General features: G+C 38.9%; 2 protein-coding genes and 1 long non-coding RNA gene across 5 annotated transcripts; 2 read left to right on the forward strand and 1 right to left on the reverse strand.

Moving 5' to 3' along the window:
- Positions 1 to 160: 160 nt before the first annotated feature.
- LOC311010617 lies at positions 161 to 2155 on the forward strand. Of its 2 annotated transcripts, none has more exons than XR_014596808.1 (3): positions 161 to 264; positions 358 to 574; positions 1663 to 2155. It is a non-coding gene; the product is annotated as an uncharacterized lncRNA (long non-coding RNA). The 2 variants fall into 2 exon arrangements; XR_014596809.1 differs by having other exon boundaries at positions 358 to 570.
- A 9041-nt stretch (positions 2156 to 11196) lies between these two features.
- LOC311010613 (interleukin-8-like) lies at positions 11197 to 16048 on the reverse strand. Of its 2 annotated transcripts, none has more exons than XM_084005184.1 (5): positions 15845 to 16048; positions 13980 to 14063; positions 13728 to 13860; positions 13517 to 13587; positions 11197 to 11776 (listed from the first exon to the last, which is right to left on the reverse strand). In XM_084005184.1, exons 1-5 carry the CDS (start codon positions 15939 to 15941, stop codon positions 11730 to 11732), a joined length of 432 nt encoding a protein of 143 aa, XP_083861310.1. In that variant the 5' UTR covers positions 15942 to 16048; the 3' UTR covers positions 11197 to 11729. The 2 variants fall into 2 exon arrangements, with proteins under 2 accessions (XP_083861310.1, XP_083861311.1); XM_084005185.1 differs by lacking the exon at positions 15845 to 16048 and adding an exon at positions 14282 to 14428.
- Positions 16049 to 19231: 3183 nt separating this feature from the next.
- On the forward strand, positions 19232 to 20342 carry LOC311010614 (permeability factor 2-like). Its single transcript, XM_084005186.1, has 4 exons — positions 19232 to 19444; positions 19558 to 19690; positions 19815 to 19901; positions 20014 to 20342. Exons 1-4 carry the CDS (start codon positions 19378 to 19380, stop codon positions 20024 to 20026), a joined length of 300 nt encoding a protein of 99 aa, XP_083861312.1. The 5' UTR covers positions 19232 to 19377; the 3' UTR covers positions 20027 to 20342.
- The last annotated feature ends 2160 nt before the right edge of the window (positions 20343 to 22502 follow it).

Genomic DNA, 22502 nt, shown 5'->3' on the forward strand with positions numbered 1-22502 from the left:
TGTACTCAAACATTTTTTTTCCATTAAGTGTTTAACTTTTTTAATTGTTAGGTGTATTCTCACTATATTTGTACACCTGACCTAGTGAAAAGAGCTTTGCTTATATAATTATTATAAATTATGAATGAAATTTCTGACTGTGATTTAGTCTTTTTAACTAGCCCATGGAACTGGTCATCGCCATGCTGTGAGGAAGTGGCCAACTTCTGCTCGCACCGGCGGGAGTCACAAGTTGGTCATCCCACCGAGTCTCCAGACAAAAAGGTATTGTTGTTTTGGAAGTCATTTGACAAATGATGTCTGATGTTGATCATAATCTTGTTTGCATGATAATAATTCTCCATTGTGTTCTTCCAGTTTGTTCTTCTTGTCAGGGACTCCCACCTTTGCAGCATCATGGATGGGTTCGTCACGATGCCTATCCTTTGGTGCCATGGCGACGCCGGGGGCTTGCGCCAGGGACCTGAGGATCGAGCTGGTGAGTCCTGGACTTCGTTCCTTGCCTGTCGGTCGACGTGGATGTCCAGGATCACTTCAGGAAGGAGTTTCGCCGCGTTTCAGCAGTCATGAGTAAGTTTTAAAAGGATTTTTGTGAAGTACATTTACATGTATGGTGTGTAATAATATGTTCTATAGCAGACTTTTAAAGTGACTATGCCAGCTTTGTGTATTTATATTGTGCTTTTCAAGGCACCCAAAGCGCTTTACAGAAACCATTATTCATTCATACACATTCTCACCAGTGGTGGTAAGCTACGTTTGTAGTGTTGTCACGATACCAGCATTTTGGTACCGGTACCAACATATTTCAATACTTTTCCAAATAAAAAAAGAATGCAAAAAAAAAAGTTTTTCATTACGTCACTGTTCCACAGTTCCAAGAGTCTGACCAAGTCTTCAGTCTTGAGAAGGGCTTTTTATACAGTTGTTTGTGATGTGTCATCAGAAAAGCATTGTTCCGTTGTTTGTGTAGACGGAGAACTTTGTCCAGAATGTGGTGTTTGAACCACTCATCAGTGTCCATAGATCCATATTGACTTGCCAGCTGTGCTGGTGTCACAAGATGCATTTCACAACTCATGTAACACATGACATGACATAAGTGCAGAATACAGGTTACCTCATGACACACATGGAATAGTATGAGTTATAACTACTCAAACTACTAATTATACTATAAGGAACTACTAAATGAAAAATTCCCATCACGGTACCAACATATTTCAATACTTTTCAATACTTTTTCAAATAAAAAGAGAATGCAAAAAAAAAAATGATTTTCATTACGTCACTGTTCCACAGTTCCCTGTTTGTCCTTTACCTATAGCACTTTGATGATAGCACTGTTGTTCTAAAGGTATGTTTGCTGAACAGCTACTACTTTACTCCGACGAGGATCTAACACTTGTTCTATTTTTAGCTCTTACTTTATCGGCAATGATATGTTGTGGTTCCTTTCTTTCTTTCTTTTGACAAATGTACTTATTGTAAGTCGCTTTGGACAAAAGCGTCTGCTAAATGACCTAAATGTAAATGTTGTCCAAACACTCTTTCAAGCAAGCTCTGTCTACACTGTTGTGTAACCTTTTTGCAAAAGTATGAAAACATTAAATTACAGTACAGTCCACAGTTACTAAAGTTGTTTTCTTTTCATTTGACAAGTGCCTCTTCAAGATAAATCCAGACAAGGGATCAAAAGTGGGGTGGAACACCACCAAAAACAACCTGCAGTCAGTCCAAAGGTTTTCACACTGATCACCAAAATATCAGACTACGAGTGGAGGGAATAACAAGTGCTCACAAGTAATGGATGCCTTGGATAGAAGTAATACTGTGAATTGGTAACTCAACTTTTTTTTTCTTTTCCAATTCAGTTGATTTTTTTTGTTTTGATTTAGAGCCAGTCATTTTAATGTAATTGATTTTTGAATATTGCTGTAATATTGGTTACCTGTTACAGTTGAATAAAAATACTGAGAATGGGGAAATTGTAGCTGTTCTTGTTTCAATGTTAATTTACCATCTTTATGGGTCATTTCATTGTTTTAAAACCTAAAATGTTTGTAATTAAACGTTAAAAACAACATAAAATAACTAAATATACATTTGATGTGATCTAAAATTAACATTAAATTGTTGCAATTTTAAACCCAATATCTAGTTTTTCAACAGTTTTATGACATGTTTTGAAAGATGAATCACATTATTTTGAGTGTCATATACTGTTATATTACATCAAATATAAATGATTATACAACCTCTTTCCATAAAATAATGTCATTAAAACCAACTAATAACCACACATTTCTGTAAATGTAAGCATTTATTTGTAATACGTTTACTTATCATATTTGTAGGTAATTTAATTGTTTTAAAATGTGAAAATGGTTCTAATTAAATGTTAAAAACAACCTGAAAATAAGGCAGATCTTGTTAAAATTACCAGCTGTCGGACAATAAACGTTTTTTTTTTTTTTTTTTTTTTTACAGTGATCAGTGAAGCCTCAGCTGATCACTGAAGCTGAAGCCTGCCACCGTCCTTTCTAGCTGCCAAGGAGCGACTGCGAGCGTTGGTGCTTGAGGCCGGGAAGTGCTGGTTGACCCGCGGCTGGACCGGCGTCCTGCAGGGAACACATGCAAACACTGAAGGGCAGCAGAGTGACGGAACAGGCAACTTTTTCTGATGTATGGTCTTAGTTTTTTGAATAATGTTCTAATAATAGAACAATTAATTAATTCTAGTTTAAATTAGGCAAATCTTCCAAGGAATTTCCTCTGGACATCAAAGACTGCTTATAAAGTCACAAATAATAACTTTGTCAGAACTTTGGCTCTATTTTCCTCAAACTTAGTGCCGAGTTTTCCCGGGGAAACGCCTAAACAATGCTCTAATTACAGTTTCTCTACAATTGCTGAGCCACAATTTCTGAAACTAGTTTGTCAAAACTCTACAGACCAAAAACATTTACACAAAACGTCACTCTGACAGTGTGACTTACTGTCGTCAGCCCTTCTGGGAACATCGGAGCGATGACCGAGACCTGGCAGAGGACAGCAGAGTGGGACGATCGCCCTTCTCATACATGCAACTTCGCGGTGCCCTTTTATTCATGAACTAGAAGGAACAGACAACGAGGTTGTGTGTTAGCTGTGTGACCGGAAACAAACACTGGCTGTCAAATGTCTGACGGTAGTTCAGTTAGCTTGCAATCATGGGAGCTTCCCGAAAGAGCTCATTTAGCTAACTTTCACGCTGGGAGGAGACTTAAAGACACACATGAGAACTCATACAGGAGAGAAACCTTTTAGCTGCTCAGTTTGTAAGAAAACTTTCACGCTGGGAGGAAACTTAAAGACACACATGAGAACTCACACAGTAGAGAAACCTTTTAGCTGCTCAGTTTGTAAGAAATCGTTCACACAGGGAGGAAGCTTAAAGAGACACATGAGAACTCACACAGGAGAGAAACCTTTTAGCTGCTCAGTCTGTAGACAAGGCTCTCCCAAGTCCTCCTCCTCACCCCCCTAGTGCTTCACTTAACGCCAGCACTGCCGTTTTTGGGCAGACTGGAAAGTGTTTCTAAGGACTGTTAGGAAGACAATGAAGCTACTTATATCTATAACATTTGGGACTTGGAAATTACAGTTTAGTCATGTAAAAAAAGAATAAATCTGGATTCAAGTTCTCTTTTTTTACTGAATTTAAAATATTAAAAAAATGTGATGTTAGAGTGCATCAAATAAAATGCATTGAGTAGAAATATTAACATTTTAAAATGACTTGCCAATGCTGATCCCTCTTGAAATGAGTTCTGTTGTTTCATATAACATTGTTTTAAATAAAAATTGGGTCAGAAATAAATGAGTTACTTACTTCTTTGAATGTAATCCTGTCTTTCCATATACTTAGTATAGCTACATCCTGTGTTATAAATAAAGCATATAAGCAATAAGCATTTATACATGTCATAGCAAATGACACCAGTGTGTTACATTGTAATACATATGCACAGATACCTGTGTCCAGCTTTGTTTTGACATGTTCATATTTTGGATTCCGGGGTATGCTCTTATTCATGAACTAGAAGGAACAGACAACGAGGTTGTGTGTTAGCTGTGTGACCGGAAACAAACACTGGCTGTCAAATGTCTGACGGTAGTTCAGTTAGCTTGCAATCATGGGAGCTTCCCGAAAGAGCTCATTTAGCTAACTTTCACGCTGGGAGGAGACTTAAAGACACACATGAGAACTCATACAGGAGAGAAACCTTTTAGCTGCTCAGTTTGTAAGAAAACTTTCACGCTGGGAGGAAACTTAAAGACACACATGAGAACTCACACAGTAGAGAAACCTTTTAGCTGCTCAGTTTGTAAGAAATCGTTCACACAGGGAGGAAGCTTAAAGAGACACATGAGAACTCACACAGGAGAGAAACCTTTTAGCTGCTCAGTCTGTAGACAAGGCTCTCCCAAGTCCTCCTCCTCACCCCCCTAGTGCTTCACTTAACGCCAGCACTGCCGTTTTTGGGCAGACTGGAAAGTGTTTCTAAGGACTGTTAGGAAGACAATGAAGCTACTTATATCTATAACATTTGGGACTTGGAAATTACAGTTTAGTCATGTAAAAAAAGAATAAATCTGGATTCAAGTTCTCTTTTTTTACTGAATTTAAAATATTAAAAAAATGTGATGTTAGAGTGCATCAAATAAAATGCATTGAGTAGAAATATTAACATTTTAAAATGACTTGCCAATGCTGATCCCTCTTGAAATGAGTTCTGTTGTTTCATATAACATTGTTTTAAATAAAAATTGGGTCAGAAATAAATGAGTTACTTACTTCTTTGAATGTAATCCTGTCTTTCCATATACTTAGTATAGCTACATCCTGTGTTATAAATAAAGCATATAAGCAATAAGCATTTATACATGTCATAGCAAATGACACCAGTGTGTTACATTGTAATACATATGCACAGATACCTGTGTCCAGCTTTGTTTTGACATGTTCATATTTTGGATTCCGGGGTATGCTCTTATTCATGAACTAGAAGGAACAGACAACGAGGTTGTGTGTTAGCTGTGTGACCGGAAACAAACACTGGCTGTCAAATGTCTGACGGTAGTTCAGTTAGCTTGCAATCATGGGAGCTTCCCGAAAGAGCTCATTTAGCTAACTTTCACGCTGGGAGGAGACTTAAAGACACACATGAGAACTCATACAGGAGAGAAACCTTTTAGCTGCTCAGTTTGTAAGAAAACTTTCACGCTGGGAGGAAACTTAAAGACACACATGAGAACTCACACAGGAGAGAAACCTTTTAGCTGCTCAGTCTGTAGACAAGGCTCTCCCAAGTCCTCCTCCTCACCCCCCTAGTGCTTCACTTAACGCCAGCACTGCCGTTTTTGGGCAGACTGGAAAGTGTTTCTAAGGACTGTTAGGAAGACAATGAAGCTACTTATATCTATAACATTTGGGACTTGGAAATTACAGTTTAGTCATGTAAAAAAAGAATAAATCTGGATTCAAGTTCTCTTTTTTTACTGAATTTAAAATATTAAAAAAATGTGATGTTAGAGTGCATCAAATAAAATGCATTGAGTAGAAATATTAACATTTTAAAATGACTTGCCAATGCTGATCCCTCTTGAAATGAGTTCTGTTGTTTCATATAACATTGTTTTAAATAAAAATTGGGTCAGAAATAAATGAGTTACTTACTTCTTTGAATGTAATCCTGTCTTTCCATATACTTAGTATAGCTACATCCTGTGTTATAAATAAAGCATATAAGCAATAAGCATTTATACATGTCATAGCAAATGACACCAGTGTGTTACATTGTAATACATATGCACAGATACCTGTGTCCAGCTTTGTTTTGACATGTTCATATTTTGGATTCCGGGGTATGCTCTTATTCATGAACTAGAAGGAACAGACAACGAGGTTGTGTGTTAGCTGTGTGACCGGAAACAAACACTGGCTGTCAAATGTCTGACGGTAGTTCAGTTAGCTTGCGATCATGGGAGCCTCCCGAAAGAGCTCATTTAGCTAACGACATTTTTGTTACAGGTTCATTGACGTTGATATGGCAACATGGTAACTTAGCATAGATCATAGCTAACTAGCTAGACCGCTAGGAAAGCTATATGTTTCGCTGTGTTGACAGTACGTTTTATTATCTACAGTTAGCGGGTACATAAAACAAGAAAAATACTGTCAACCGTACCTCCTTACTGCCGATGCTCCGGTAGAACGACATCCTCCAAACCAAATAGCGAACGTCAACGTCCAAGTCTCAATGGCGGTTTGTCAGCGCTGTTTCACTGGCCAATCAGAGACGCGGATACTCCGCCGCTCTCCTACAAATAAAAATAATAAAAATTAATAATAATATAAGAAGAAGAAGAAGAAGAAGAAGAAGAAAAATAATACAAATCCATAAATTAGCTAGCTTATCAAGAGATGAACACAAAGCAACGAATCTTCCGTTATTTCATTCGTTGACATCGATAACATACTGTGATTTGATTGGCCTGATGCCAAAGAGTTTGCGGCTTCCCTTTACACTGTCCTGACCAATCACAGGGGAGCAGTGTTGTGCCAATAGCCTCACCTGATTGGTCAATCATTCTTTTTTTTTTCACCAAGGCACAGGGTGCAGTAACATGTTTGCAACGCTCATTCACCCTGTAACATTTACGTTACGTTACACATCATGAAACGCTCAATAATTAATGAAGAGAGACGACAGACACATCACAGAGGGATTACGGAAAGTGATTTTATTAAATGATGGTTATATTCTGAAACAACTGAGGAAGCCTGGCTTCCCTTGGCTTCTGCAAGAAAACGCCACTGAAAATTAGCACAATTGTCAAAACTCAAGAAAGATGTCAGGAAACACTGATAATTCACTATTGCTTGCCTCTTCCTTCCCTCACAGGAAGACGTTGGCACGGCTCTGAAGGATGCAGGAGACCAGTCTGAAATAGTCTGCAATAAAGCAGACATTGATTAAGAGCTGGCTAAAAGACTTTATGTCACCAGGTGATTTGACACTGGCTATCAAAACTATCTTTCCAATTCAATTTCGATTCAGTTTTAGTAATATGGCGTCAAATCGTAACCAAGGTCAGCTCGGACATTTCTTAAATAGAGCAGGTCTTTACCGACATGATTCAGCCTACTTAGATATCCAACGGCTATGAATAATAGCAATGGTCAACTCCAGTGGAGTTTCTTTTGAATAAACAATGTCACAACAAAAACAGGTGACCTCTGCATGTACCGAGTAGACTTTGGCAGAAGCAACAGCACGGATGTGATGGAGTTTGAGATTGCGGTGCTTACAGCTGGCTCAGCACCAACATCATTATTGTGTTGTTCTTGTTGGCTCTCTCTTCGATGAGGTACAGCTGTGCAAACGCAGACGTTTTTTCTTGTAAATGATACAATCAAAGACTGTTTCACTTTTGAGTAATAATGTGTAGTTCTTTTGACTTGCTAGGTGGTCTGGTGTGTCTGTTTTAGAGCATGACACGGGAGTGGATTTTCACTCCTGTCCCATCCCACTCCCAGAGAAAAAATCCCATCCCATCCCAATCCCGGGCCGGAGTAAAAAAAAAATCCCATCCCGTCCCACTCCTGTAGAATCAGGGCTGCCAACTCTCACGCATTGGCCGTGAGACACACGTATTTGATTGATTTCACACTCTCTCACGCCACAACCCTGGTTTCTCACGCTGAAGTTTCCATCCAGCAACAAAACAAATCTATTGTGTTATCTGTTTTCTCGGAGCATCAGCGTCTTCTCTACATGATAAGTGTTTGTCACCGCGCCTCAGCCGAAAGAAAAGAAAAAACACGTCGTCAGAAATGAACTGATTCACAACTGAAAGTGAAACTTAAATAGCGGCGAGTGGATCTACACATGCGCAGACTTAAGACATGGTGAAAGTCCTTGTGGGGATTTGAAAAAGTGGGTGGTATGTTGTGACTCCTCCATAAATGATTGAACATACACTTACATATTTTATGCACATTTGTCTGTGAATCACAAGGGATAAGGACTACTAGAATTTTTCTTCAAAACATTTCTCATATTTTCTTATTGATTTATTGCATTTTTAGTCATCAACCACATGATTACACACCATTTGCAGGGCTCCAGACTAACTTTTTGCATTGGTTGCACTGGTGCGCCTAACTTTTTTTTTTAGGTGCACCAGCACAAAATTTAGGTGCACCCACATTTTTCATTGCGTCGCCTTTAACGCCAAAAAGTCACCTTTTTATCACTCTCCTTTTACATAATGACACCCCCCTTATGGCCTAGGTTAACTGCAGCACCATCAGCACCCAGAGGAACCGTTTTCTCCAGCCAATCTGCACACTGATGCCCAAGCGCAGTAAATGCTTGCTTTGTGGCAGCATAAATTCCTCAAGAATAAAAAGATCATACAGGTCACTAGTCTATAGATTGCAAATGGAAAACTGTTTATGTGATCTTAGCCTAGCCTAATTATATTTTTACTTAGGCTATTCATTTTTAATAATAATATTAGGAATAGGCTACTATACAATTTCCTATTCATGATCTCTCATGCTGTAATGTGGGCCTTCAAACACTGCGTGTCCATGCTCCACCGGACATGTCCAATTAACATGTTGACCGGCCTCCCTTTATGCAAAATGCAGCAGTAGACAATAACGCACTCCTTCGTAGAGACATCTGTGTCGCCGTCAATCATGAATGACGTGTACGTGGCGTTACCAACCTCCGCAGCTGTCTTGTTCTTTAGTGTCGGCATTTTTTTCATCAGAATAATTTCGGACTTAAATTTAGTGAACAGCAACTCCTCCTTTGCAATATTGTATGCGACGTTGAATTTTATAATCATTTCAGATTCCTCAGCGGACGTGATTGATACAGCCTGACGCTGAAATGCAGCTGGATGAGGGGCCACTTTATTAACACACTTATCACGGCATGTAGTATGCTTTTTGGACATATTGCGCCTTTTCAACGTCTCGATGCGAAATGTTGTTGACTCCTCCACAAACGCACTATTACCGGACAAATTCTGACCGCACTCCCGACAATAAATGCAGTGCATTGAGTCCCTTTCTTTATCGTACATCAGCCAGGGAAATTGCTTCAACCAGTCCTGTCTGAAGGCGTATTTTTGGGCTTTTTAATTAGTCTCGGGGCGAGGCTTTCTGCCTCTCTTCATTTTCAAAGAAAATCGAAGCGCTCAGCACTCATTGTCGAAGCGCTCAGAGTACCTGCTCTGCTCGCTCGCATTTTCGAACTGACACAATTTACAGCAGTGAAAAGGACCACAGCCAATCAGAGGCAAGGACCCGCCCGAGCTCTGTCTCTTATTGGTTTAGACCACGATACCGTCAGGAGAACATAAAGAGATGCTGCGCTTATGATTTTTTTTTTCACCCGAGCAGCGTTAGGTGCACCAGTGCGACCTACAATTTTTTTCAGTCGCACTCATAAAAATTTTGGTCGCATATGCTGGATGGGCCAAACAAAATATGGCCGTGTATGCGGTAAAATCTTGGTTGGCCCACCAAATCTCACTCCAAGGTTTGTTGAAAAGTTGGCAGCCCTGTAGAATGACTCCCGCTCCCACTCAAAATTACTCCCACTCCCATCCAACTCCGTTTTTTTTTTTTTTTTTTTCCCCCATCACATTCAACTCGCATGAATCTATGCAATATTTGCGACTTCCCAATAAAGTCAGTTAATCTCACCGACGGATCATTGTGTCGGACTTTAGTCTGTAGCTCTCGCTTCCCGGCTTCATCGCCTCTACCTCCCTCCGCGCATTTAACTTCCGGTAGTGGCCGGCCCGGCCGGAAGTCAAAGCACTGTTGGATGTGTAGTTCTTTTGACTTGCTAACGCAAGTCAAAATAGTTTTGGCTCACTGAAAGATGACTACAAAAATGGACGTGTCTGTCCTTTTGGTTGTTTAACACGGCTGAAAATCATCATCTATTAATGGCGTTCCCGCTCCTGCCCGCTCCCGTTGATTTTTATTCCCATCCCGTCCCAATCACGGGATTAATAAAACTTTGACTCCCATCCCGCGGGAATCCCACGGGAATCACGTGACCCGCGGGAATTCCCGAAAATGTCATGCTCTAGTCTGTTTCTCCAGGAAGCCTAACTTACAGCAGCAACATGCTAACTTAACTTGCCCGACTCACAAAGCTAGTCTGACTTTTAGCATTAGCAGCAGTCTTTGGGCAGGCAGGAGCTCAACCCCCAGGCCCAGCCCCGGCTCTCTAAGTTACTCTATCGCCTGGCATTTTCATCGAGACGAGACCATAGCTAATTAATTACCGTACGCGCACGGAACGACAGATTTTTCCCGACAGAAATCAGTTAGCCTCGTGCGCGTGCTAACGCTACGTCATTTTAGCTAACTTAGCTTTTTCCTCTCACAAGAAATGTGTAGTTATATACCGTGTTATCCGAACGTGTAGCCTATACTTACGCTAAGCAAATTGTGTACATTCATCAACACTGATGTGCAAAAGGAACATTAATGCACCCTTGAAAAAATATAAAACAGCCGCCATGCTAACCTTAACATGGGACTTAGCCTACCTTGTTAGAGCTATAACGTTAGACAGGACATTCGACACATATAACATTAAAATACTACTGCTTACAAAGTATTATTAAATGGGCATGACGCCTTTCATTTACTTACAGAAAGATACTCCGTGGAGTCTGGAGGTGAAATCGTCCTCTGCCGACCCGCTCGAGCCTCGAGTCTGACTCCGAGTCGTCCCGCTCTTTAGACAAACACGTCACAGGTCCGTTGGAATTCTGGGAGTAACACTGTTTAAGTGTTGATTTAAAAATGAACACTTAACAGTGTTGTTTGGATTTAACTCCCTGGATTAACACCAACTCTTTTGAGGAATTAACTCTCAAATAGTTGAATTAAACTAAGCAAGTGTTGAATTAACACTGTATTTTTAACATCACCAACACTGGAAATTTAACACTTTTGATTTTGCTGTGTACAAAGCCTCAATAAATGATCTGTTCTGATAAAGCCATGGTTTTAAACTATGACACATGTTGCTCCTCCTGCACGACTGACTAATGAGAAATTTCAATACAATGATTTAAAAAACATCTCAAAAGAGAAGGACTGAGAGATTTCTGGTTTGTAAGTCAAGTCACCATTTATTCACAATCATTGTCTTTATACTTTTACAATGAAAATGTATGTCTGTTTTTTGAACACATGAACATAAGTTTGATTACTTGTTATTAAAAACAAATCTTAATAATAAAACGTCTATTAAATCTCCCCTGAAGAAAACATGCAAAGCTGATAGATAAAACAACAGCAAGGCTGGAATCACAAGTGTGTACACAGACGTTACACTTGATTTTGTACTACAGTCCACGAATATGCATTTATATTGCATATATATGCATTAAACCTTGTTTGTTCATCCACTTTATATTTGAAATACAAGTGTTTTAAATTGCTTAGAAAAATAGCTCTTCTAAGGAAAAACAACATTGAACACATTGCCCAGAATAGATTTATGTCACCGTCCTATTAGTTTTCACAGGAAATGGAAACGTTGGACAGACAATCTCAGTATCAACAAAGCATTGCTCTTTGTGCTCCATCAGCTCCCCTCATGCGTCCACGTTGACCTTCAGTGGTGATGAAAGCTCTAAATGGTCGTCCTTTCCACCTGAGACAAATCTGTGAGGGATTGTCCTGCAAAAGGAAGAAATGTATCACTTACACACATAGAATATGGAACTGGTCCACCTCTTTTGCCTCTTATTTGACATCAAACTGTTTCTTTTTGACCTAATCGGTCGTGCGTGTTTCTCCGGGTACAGCATCCACTGAAGGAGTAAATGACCAAATAATTAAAATCCAATGACTTTTTTTAAATTAATCTTTATTTACTGATACTCGTTTTAATCCATACATACAAATCCATTACCAGCATTTTTAAGTGAGGGGGACATTAATAATAATAATAATAATAATAATAATAATAATAATAATAATAATAATAATGAGTAACTGAAATTAATTAATCATCGTTACATAATATAAATTATATAATACATTTAAGAAATTCTGAAGTAAAATCAAAGTTGACTGCAAAACAGTATTCGTAAACAAGTCATTGTTGTCCTCAATAATAGTACACACTTCAATGCCAATGAAGGGAGAGATAAAAATAAATAATAGAGTAGAAAAGATAAGCAAAACATGGTAAATAAATGGGCCATTCAAATGTTGTGCTTTTGGTTTCAAATTATGAATGTTATCCTTGCCACTCGGTTGATCAGATCCCTGCATGTCTGTGTTTGGGGTTTGTTTGACTGCTCTGAGTGCAGCTCTTCTCAAGATTCTTGCCAAAAAGTTCTTGGCATACATGTGGAATATTATGTCAGTTTCATCTGAACTTCATCATTGTATTGCTTTCCCGGTAGGAGTCTGTGGGTGAATGTGTTAGAACAGATCCTGATGAGCTGTTGGCACCTTGTGCTGCAGCCTCAGCCATCAGTACAGCGTCAGTGTGAATGTGCGTGTGAACAGATGGATGCTGGCTGAATGTGTAAAGTGCACTGAGAGGTCAAAAAGATATAAATGTAGGTCAATAAGTAAGTTTTCGACTGGGGCTTGTGTTTCGTATCTGAATGTAACTGCTGACTCTCTTGTTTTCAACAGCACTCACTTAGCCAGTTAATGACTAATGATTAACCAGCTTCCTGGAGAGCTCAACACAAAGAGGAAGTGATAACTTAAATGCTCATCTTGTCCTGATAAACACAATGCATATCTAGCTGAATGACTCGACATCTCAACACTAAGGAGAGGTTATTACTTCAATTCTCTTCTGCAAACCTCATCTTTCCCTGAACTGTGACTAAGCATGTAAACACAGTGAATAACTATCAATAACTGCCATTAAATAGCCAGAGTTGGCTTTCAGTCGACCCTAAGGAAATAAAACCCCCTTCTGTGGAAAGATGCATGTCAGACTGTGCAACCCCTTTGCCTCCAACTTTGGGCATATGAGGTCTGTTCTTATGCTGATTCATTCATACAGCCACAAAAATGTACAACAAGCACTGCTCTCAGTAGACCACACATAACCAGGCTCCTCAGCCCATGTGGAATACTGTTATTTTACACAAGTGCAATACAAACATAACATCTCATGCTCAATCCGTTTAGTTAATGTAAATATCTAGTCCATTCTGTATATATTCTGGAAATTGTCTAATATGTATGTTATACATTCTACTTTATTTAACTTTCTTTATATAGTCTTAGTGTTGATATCTTGTTTATATTGTACTTTTCTTGTCAATGCATGTTTATTATTTATTATCCTTATTTTTCTACTGTCTTGCTGCTGTAACGATGTAAATTTCCCCACGAATAAAGGACTATCTTATCTTATCTCTTAAAATACAGCAACAATTTACTTACTCAGCACTTTTTGGACCCAACGAGCATTGGGGTCCAGACAAATCTTTTGCCCATCCTTTTTGAGAGTGGCACTGCAGGACCAAACACAGGTCAGAGATATACATACATGTTTCCCATTAGACTTCGTAGCATCACATCACACCCATGAAGACACAAGTAATCACCGAAGGTTCCTAGTGCGAGTGCAAATGAACAGAACTCTTGAACTTACATGATCTCAATGTCTTTGCAGTGGGAACTGGGGAGGTTCACCTGCACAGTTCCTATGAAACGTCCAATGGGCTTCTTCTCTTTGCTGATGCATCGACATCGTGGAATCACTCCGGGATCCCCCAGACTGAAACCTGAGGTTATGAGTGAAGGACGTCAAAATGAAGAAAAGCATACTGCCAATTATGAGACAACTAGAGAAAGGCATTCATTCCAAGAGAGTAATGAACGGCAATTAATGGATAAGACTCACCCTCAGGGACTGCCAGGAAAACTAGGAGTGCCACAATAGTGATGGTAGACATATCTGCTTCGAAGCTGAATTCAGAGATAAAACCTAATAAAAAGAATTTGTGTTAGTCAGCAGCCTCTAAACATTCATAGAAAGCTCTGCGGTTCCTTCTGCAGTCGTCTCTAAAACACTTTCTGCTTTTAGAATATCTCCCTCCTTCACTTTGGACAGAATTTTTTTTCATCACAACAAAAGGAGGGCTCTGTTGTGTCGCACATGACACATTTCTCATATACTGCTGGTGTGGGAGCTATCAAACTAACCAAATGTTTTCACTGCACTGGTCCAGTTGCATAATTTAAAAGTTCCTTTTCTGGCAAGAGGAATTTTCCAGTGAAAATTGTCTTTTTATTGTTGCAGTTGAGGTCAAGTTTTCTCCAATATTGATATCCGTGTCAAAACGTCCAAATGTGTGGATCTTCTCCATTTCCATCCTGTTGTATTTCAGCATATTGAGAGTGTTGGTTTATAACCACAAACATTCTCACAACCTCACTGAGCAGCTTCACTTCTGTTCTTCCTTAAATAAATTACAAAAGTTGCCACTTTTTCTGCCTCTCGTTTCCTATTTTGGGCCATACTTCCAGTTCCTTGGAGACTTACCAAGGGTTCCTTAGTGGCCATTTCCCATCTGTTCACCCCAAGCCCCGAGACTTTGGCTGCAATTCAATATTTATTTTTTTCGCATGGGAATTTTCCTAACACGACCTATCAAGTATTAAAGTGGCAGCGATGATAAGAGCTGGTTGAATACTGTAAAGGCTGCACCTTTCTTATCTCCATTAGCATAGGGAACACTGGACCACCCTTTAAGAAAGGAGATAATGCTGTCCCACAATCCCTTGCAGCAGCAACATTTAAAGTGACGCAGCATGGCCGTTCGTGAAAAGAAAGCTGTCTTGCAAATTAAACAATTATTTTCATACAATCACACACAAATTGGGATTCATGTTGATAAATAGGAGTCTGCAGTGACAACTATTTTGTCTCACTTTATTTTTTATGTATTTATTCATGTAGGACATGTAACGACTAAGTAAAAAACAAAATGTTTTCCAAAAAGTGTACATCACAAGAAATCTTTGAGCATAGGTAATGTCATAAATGAGCACAGAGAATGTTAGGCTGGTAGTACCGGATGCAAGAGTAGTCGTTGACAGACACAGACATGCACATACATGCACACAGACAACTGAATAAATAATGTCCTGGCAGAGTTTACAACTCCAAGTCTGTCTGGATGTGGGTCCAATCTCAAATCCAGACAAAGTTGCAAAACCAACTAAGGATGGGTCAATTTAGGATTTTATTGTGGACAAAACACTCACAATAAGTTGATCCAGGTGACTTTCTATCATCTGGATAATCTTAACCTGAAAAAAAGAAGAATTCAAATGTCTTCTTATGAGATCTGGTGTCATGCTGAATCATTCATACGTCACACTTTTTTGACCCAGCATTGGGGTCCAGACAAATCTTTTGCCTTTTTGAGAGTGACACTGCAGGACCAAACACTTTTTTCACAAGAAAATGTGTGTCTTATCTGTAGTGCAATAAAAAATGTTGTTTCATTAAAAAAAAAGCGATTCCAGTATATGCCTTTGTGTCATTTTAAGAGTGTTAAGCCTATGTTAGTGATTATTGGGATAATACTGTGAATCATAATTCATCACCATGTTCATCAACCTTGACAAAATTATTTTCTGGGTATAACCACATGTAGATAATGGGTATGATCATAGAACATGAATGAAACAGTTTTTCACGTATCATTTATAATGTGAAAAGGAGCAATGGAAAAGCCGAAGAATAATAATGTACCGTACATGCAAATGCAAGACAGTCAGCTGTCACAGCAAGCTTGTTCTGGCACGCTTCTTTGTATGAGATGTACATGTAGCATGTAAACTCCTGCAGGGTCATCCACTCACAGTTACCCTAACTCAGAGTTTTGTGTGAGTGGGGAAAAAGTAGTCACCGATCGACGCCTCCTCCAGATGTTTAACAGAAAGTCCCTGGTAATTCCTGTAATCCCCAAAAGACCAGCTGCTCCCGAGTGAGACTTTCACTTCCTCATGTCCAAACTGAAAATAAAAAACAGTTGAAACTAATTGTATAGATATTACAATGGAGCTGGCTTACACAAACACCTATGAGCTCACCTTTTCAGGCACCAAAGAAAAAGAAAAAAAGAAAACACAAAGGAAGATCGGGTGGCGGAAGTTCATGATTCATTCCTGAGTTCCCCAGCTCATGTTTTCACCCTCATTAACGCTCTTTAGTTCAGTGTCTGTGTGTAGTGATTTGCATGATTGCACCTGTGTTTAGTCTGTGAACCATACTATGATAACGCAGTGATTGGAAATGTTATCAGGCAGGATGTCATCCAAGACCGAGCAACATCTCTAAATGTGCACTTTTATACTCTATGCTCTTGTATGCTATGGTGTGGAATGCTATGCAACAGTTACATGCACTATATGCAACGTGAGACCAGTGCTGAAGCACTTAAAGCATTGACTGAAAAAGACTAGTTGTAAAGCAATGTGTTGTTGTTGTAGTTGTTTGGTGCTTTCTTGGCAGCTGATTATATTGAGGATTTTCCAGCATTTCCTTGCATGCTAACATTTTCTAAAGATGCTGAAGACTTTCACAAATAAAATGACATTGTCAGAGAACCATGCATGTCTGTAGGCCTACCAGACACATGTAGAGATGTTTCCTTCACAATAAATAAATAAATCAGTAAATGAGGAAAGCCAGGGGATTCTGTAGCAAGGTCATCCACGGAAGACATTTTGAATATTTCCTCGTGTTAATGTCTGTGGACAGATTTTGTCACTGCAATGCAGTTAAGAAACATTACAGATCTGCTGTTCTAATAAATGACAAACCATCATCACAATGGATCATGAGGCTACTTGTCTTGGCCAGAGGCTGAAGTTAACATATTCCATATTTGTAGTGGTTTTCTTGTGTTTTCATTTCCGAAAATCCAAACGTCTTGTGCTATGAAAACAAGTTTTGTCACACTTCCTCTGCAATCCCAAGAAGCCAAAGATACTGTTTCCTCTCTAGTGTGTGTGTGTGTGTGTGTGTGTGTGTGTGTGGTGCACGTGTTTGTGTGTGTTTAAATATATAGATTATGCTCTTTGAAATGATCAATTAGCAATGATATTGTTCCTGGTTTGCCTTTCGGTTAATGAAAACATGAAATGCCATAAATGCACACATCCCATATTAAAACGTGAAAATAGATCCGACTTTAGCACTCTGCCCCGAGCACCACAGAGTACATTTATGGGAAATAGAAATATGGATATGGTCATATGTGCCCTCACCGTTGGTCAGGTGCTGCCAGTCACCTCATCTGACTTTTTATCCACAACAGTGAAAACAGTGAATCTGAAACTTTCCGCTGAATTTCATCACATGGTTGTCAAATGTGATATTCACTTTTGTTTTTGAGATCTGAGGACAGTAACTATTTACATTTGCTCAATTACTGTCCTTAAGTACACTTTAGAGATACTTGTACTTTACTCAAGTATTTCCATTTTGTGCAACTTTGTAATTTATTAATTAAATACATGAAATACCATATGTTGAGGAGGCTCTCCCATAGCCAGACCTCTGGTGGCTCACACACAGTTTGACTAAACTGTGAGTAAAAAGCAGTCAGACCTTGTGAGTCTGAGATGTCGGAAAACCCAAAGCTTATTATTGCCAGATTTCTTGATTTGTGGTTGGATTGTGGACCCTTTGGTTTGAAAAAAAATTCTCCATACTTAAGCTATATAAACAATTATTGTATCAGCACAAAGCTGTTTGTGTAGGCGGTTTCTTCATGAGACAATTACTTTTTAGAATGGCATGGTCCTCGCAGCACAACGACGATCCCCAACAGTAAAGAAGTGAAAATGACCACAAACCCAAACGGACAATTGCAACGTGCACATTAATACAGCAGTAATATTAAACCGGAACCTCACATATAATAGTCATCACATTTGACTGCACAATGAATATTTCTTTTTTTATTTAGATACTTCAAGGACAATTTTCTTATAATACATACATAATTTTACTTGTTTTCCAGTACTTTTTGAGATATATTTTATTTTTTCTTCAATTCAAAATGGTTATAATCTTAACAGAGATCACTTTGTCTCCGTGCCAAAAACTTTGCTATATAATTATCTAGGTGAGGCAACAGTTGGAGTATTAATGTGTCTATCTGAAAGATTAGCCCCCTGTTCAGGGTTTACTCATACGTCCTTCTGCTTTGTGAGAATTTCTGCAATGACGTCAGTTAGATGTGTTTGAGCACGTCGAACTTACAGGCTTCATTCCCATGAAGACACTCTCTTCAGGAATGTCAGACGCATGAGTGTGATTGCCTTGCAATACTGTAAACTTGATCTTTGATGCATGAACCTGAACCTTAAACCATGAAACAGTTGTGAAACATTTTTCTTCGTGACCACATTTAGTGGTCATTTGTCACGGCTGCATTTCTCAAACTGGTAGATTTCTACTGCTGTGTGGAAGGAAAACAAAATGTTGAAATCAGACACCAAGGTGCCATCTCTCTGTCAGAAATGCTTCCACATGTTCTCTGAAGCATTTTTTTTTTACATTATTCAATTCTAACAGCAATGAACAGCACAATTAGCTCAGTGTGTTTCTTCATTGTGTTTAGGCAGCGGGTATCCCAGTATGCAACTCAGTAATCACGAGTGGACTCTTGCTCCGGCAAATTCCCCTTTTTTCAAGAAAAACTTTTTTGATGACAAATCCTGAAGGTTATATTTGTCAGCCGCTCCTTCACGTACTGCAATATGTACTGTAAATTGCTCACGTTTATTGCATGCCATCTGACAGATGGATCATCTTGAATCTTGATATGCGCAACACACAACTCACAAACAAACTAACTGGCAAAGAATTTCTCTCACACTCTTTTCACACAGGCAGATGAATTACAAACATTTAGTCACTGTGTTTTCCTCATGATAACCTGGCATTGGTAACAAGCGTTGACCCTGCGTGCCCTCCGGATAAATCACAGTCCTTGTAATGTAAATTCCCACTCAGCTGCTAACAGTCCTGAGTTGCACAACCTGATTAAGGGGAAGTGACTCACTTCCAGCTTCCAGGCGGCTATAAAGGCAGAGCCTCTCCTCTTCAGCGCTAGATTCAAACATCAGAGCAACTAGAGCAGCTGAACTGAGAAAGAAGAAAACTGAAGAATTCACGAGAAGAAAAAGCTCCTTCTTTCTTTTACTACAGCAAACCGCTTTTTGAAAGACATTCTTGATCTTTAGTGTTGGTTGTCACCGTATTTGAACAAGACAAGATGATGAGCAGCAGAGTCACCGTCACCTGTATTGTGGTGCTCCTGGCCTTCCTGGCTGCCAGTGAAGGTATGATGCTTTTTTCCTGTCATTCAGTAACTGTATTGAGCATTCTGATGTCCTAACAAGAGTTATCACTTGTTGCACTTTGTGACCATGTGTGCCACCTTGTCTCTGAACAGGTATGACTCTGAGGAGCCTGGGGGTGGAGCTGCACTGCCGCTGCATCCAGACAGAGAGCCAACGCATCGGCAAGCACATCGAGAAGGTGGAGCTGATTAATGCCAACTCCCACTGCGACAGGACTGAGATCATGTAAGACCTCATTTCAAAGCCTTCGCCTCATCTAGATGCCGCTGATAGTTTGATATTTGGTGGCTTTTTGTCGCTTCGCTGACTTCGACTGACCGTGTCTCTTGTGTCTTGATTGGTGTTGCAGTGCCACTCTGAAAAATTCAGGCCTCGAGGTTTGCCTGGACCCCCAAGCTCCCTGGGTGAAAAGAGTGATCGCAAAGATCATTTCCAAGTAAGTCCAGGTCAATCACAAGGCCACAGTAGTCACAATTTAGCTGCTATAATGTAACAGATCTCTTTTCATGCACACAATAATACTTATTTTCTGTTTCTTTTTCCTGCAGTGGAAGTCGCTAAGCGGTCCGGGAGAGATGTTGCTTCATGAGTCTGAGCCTTAAGACAAATGAAAAGTGCCAAAAAGTATTTGTTGAAGAGACAACAGAATTGACCCACCAGCATTTTGTTTGTATCAGACGTGTTATTTATTGAGTGCTTGTTTGTATGTCACTTGTGCCTTGTGCTCAATTCACTCCTTGATGTCACTTGGCTGCTCGTGTAGTTTGTTAAATGGTCATCTGTGTCTGTAATTTATTTATTGAATGTATTTATATATTATAAATGTATTTGGACTCTATATGTTAATGTATTAAAGAAGTTTATAAGAAGTTGAAAATGGAATTTGTTTTTTCTATCTTATCTATTATTCATTTAGCTTTGCAAGGATGTCGTCATGAGTTTCTGTGACAGACTAATACACGTATAACACACTCCCACGCCCGTGTCTAATATGCATTATAAACACAAGGTATAATAATATATACACATAGCAAAGTAAAATAAAGTTATTGATATTCCAAATGTTTTACAACAATAATCATAACACATTATAAAGCATTTTACAATGACTTAGAGGGTCAAATATTATAATACTTCATAATTGCTGGACACTCACTGATTGTTTTGTGGATCATAGTGTATTATAATCCCCAATGGTTGTAATACATTATCATATTATATGATGCATTATATTCCCTGTTATAAAGCATTATATTAAGAAAACGTCAAAGGAAAACTTTTGAACAGTGCCTATGTTCTTAATTTGTTACTGTAAATATATCTTCTGCACTTTATTTGCCTATCGACTTGCACTTTAGTATTTGCTTATTCACTCGCACTTTAGTACTGAATATTAGTACTAATAGTTTGTTTTTTGCTGCTTGTTTGTTGTTGTCTGTCTGTCCTGATTGTCATGACGTGTGCTGCTGCCTTTCTTGGCCAGGTCACCCTTGTGAAAGAGGTCTTGATCTCAATGGGTTTTTTATCTGGTTAAATAAAGGTTATAATAATAATTATACTGGCATTGTAAGTCCATATAAGTGGTCATTATTAGCTCTACAATGTTTTGTTTGTTGTTCTGGCCTAGATTTAATGCTTTACTAAAAGCAAACAGTGACTTCTTATCAAAACTATAATGCATTATAACAGTGATTATGTGTAATTAAAATACTAAAGTGTTTTACAACTATAGATATATACAGTAAGTATAATGTTACTTGACCTTGAAGTAATTTACAAACTTTTCAAAATTTCGAAATTGAAATGAAGTCATACTGTAGTATATATTTATATATATATACTTCCTTCCCCCTACATCTGGCACCCTTACTGGAGATGAAGATTACAGTTGATGAAGATTACAGTTGAAGCCAGACTCAGATGTCAATTCAACGGAGGTTCACTGAAACAAAGCTCTCAGACACATCCACATTGCACCACACGCCCCCAAGGTAGTTTGTGGCAATTTTTCATAACTCGACAGACGTCATTATTGTGACCTGTACATATACCGGTATACGTGTAGCAGGTGTCTCAAGGACCGTATTTTACCGCAATGACACACACAGACTCACAAGCGTCATTATCACGGCAGGTAATGATGTAATGCTCAATCAAAATTTTCTTTCACACATGAGGAAATGCTTGAAGTGTGTCCAGAATCTGTTGTATTCCACTTCCTTATGGGAAGTTACATCACTGCGTTACACCACAGCTGCTGGTGTAATGACCTCACTATCTTCCCCGTGCGAGCTCGTTCTCACGTGGGCAAATAAAGCTAATTGTATGATAAACCCGGTCAGTAAACCCAGACTGTTCCATAAGTCACTCATTGTGCACTTGCATTTGCATCAACCTTGCAGATATCATTAACAGCAGGTTGATGCTGCCGCAGCAAACACGATGGTTTTCTTTTTCATTTAAAATGACAGCTTTTCAGCTCCTCTGGGACTCACATGAGACGGATTAAAATGAGGATAGTCGAAATCAAATCAGCAGGTTCCTGACTGTTATGAGTATGTGCAAGGCTGCAGAGACACTCGATGCTTCACAGAATGCAGCTCTATAGTTTCTTTCATTCCAGCTTTATTCCCAATATGAGTATTTGCTGCATTCTCCATCTTTTCTGATAGTAAACTTAAAGTCGAGCATCTCAAGAGTATCTTCTGCGTCGTGACGTATTTCCGAGTGAAACAGGATGGGCAGACGGTCAAAGGTGGGAAGTAACAAAGTACAAATACTTCTTTACTCTATCATACTGTATATCTGTATTTCTGGCAAATTTGTATCTCCCTACATTTAAAAAAAAAAACTACTTTCTACTCACATTTTGAAAACTGGCTTGTTATTTTAGTTTTAATGTCTTAATAATATGACGATTAAGTCATAGAGTCAGAGATTAGGTTAGCCTATGAAATGTCATTCATAGGGATAGTTTTTTTATTTTACTTTATACTTTGAGTACATTTCAGAGCCTGTAAGAAGTAGAACAGTACTT

Source organism: Eutrigla gurnardus (assembly GCF_963514095.1).
Source record: "Eutrigla gurnardus genome assembly, chromosome: 3".
NCBI classification, from domain to species: Eukaryota; Metazoa; Chordata; class Actinopteri; order Perciformes; family Triglidae; genus Eutrigla; species Eutrigla gurnardus.

Bases quoted from the DNA above. Each gene is read 5' to 3' on its own strand.
- LOC311010613 (XM_084005184.1), bottom strand. From the start codon at position 15,941: ATGACCCTGCAGGAGTTTACATGCTACATGTACATCTCATACAAAGAA. The intron at 14,064-15,844 runs GTACGGTACATT...TCTTTTTATTAG, and splicing joins TGACTGTCTTGCATTTGCAT to GTTTTATCTCTGAATTCAGC. The intron at 11,777-13,516 runs GTAAGTAAATTG...TTCCTTTTGCAG, and splicing joins TTGGGTCCAAAAAGTGCTGA to GACAATCCCTCACAGATTTG.
- LOC311010614 (XM_084005186.1), top strand. From the start codon at position 19,378: ATGATGAGCAGCAGAGTCACCGTCACCTGTATTGTGGTGCTCCTGGCC. The intron at 19,445-19,557 runs GTATGATGCTTT...GTCTCTGAACAG, and splicing joins CTTCCTGGCTGCCAGTGAAG to GTATGACTCTGAGGAGCCTG. The intron at 19,691-19,814 runs GTAAGACCTCAT...TTGGTGTTGCAG, and splicing joins TGCGACAGGACTGAGATCAT to TGCCACTCTGAAAAATTCAG.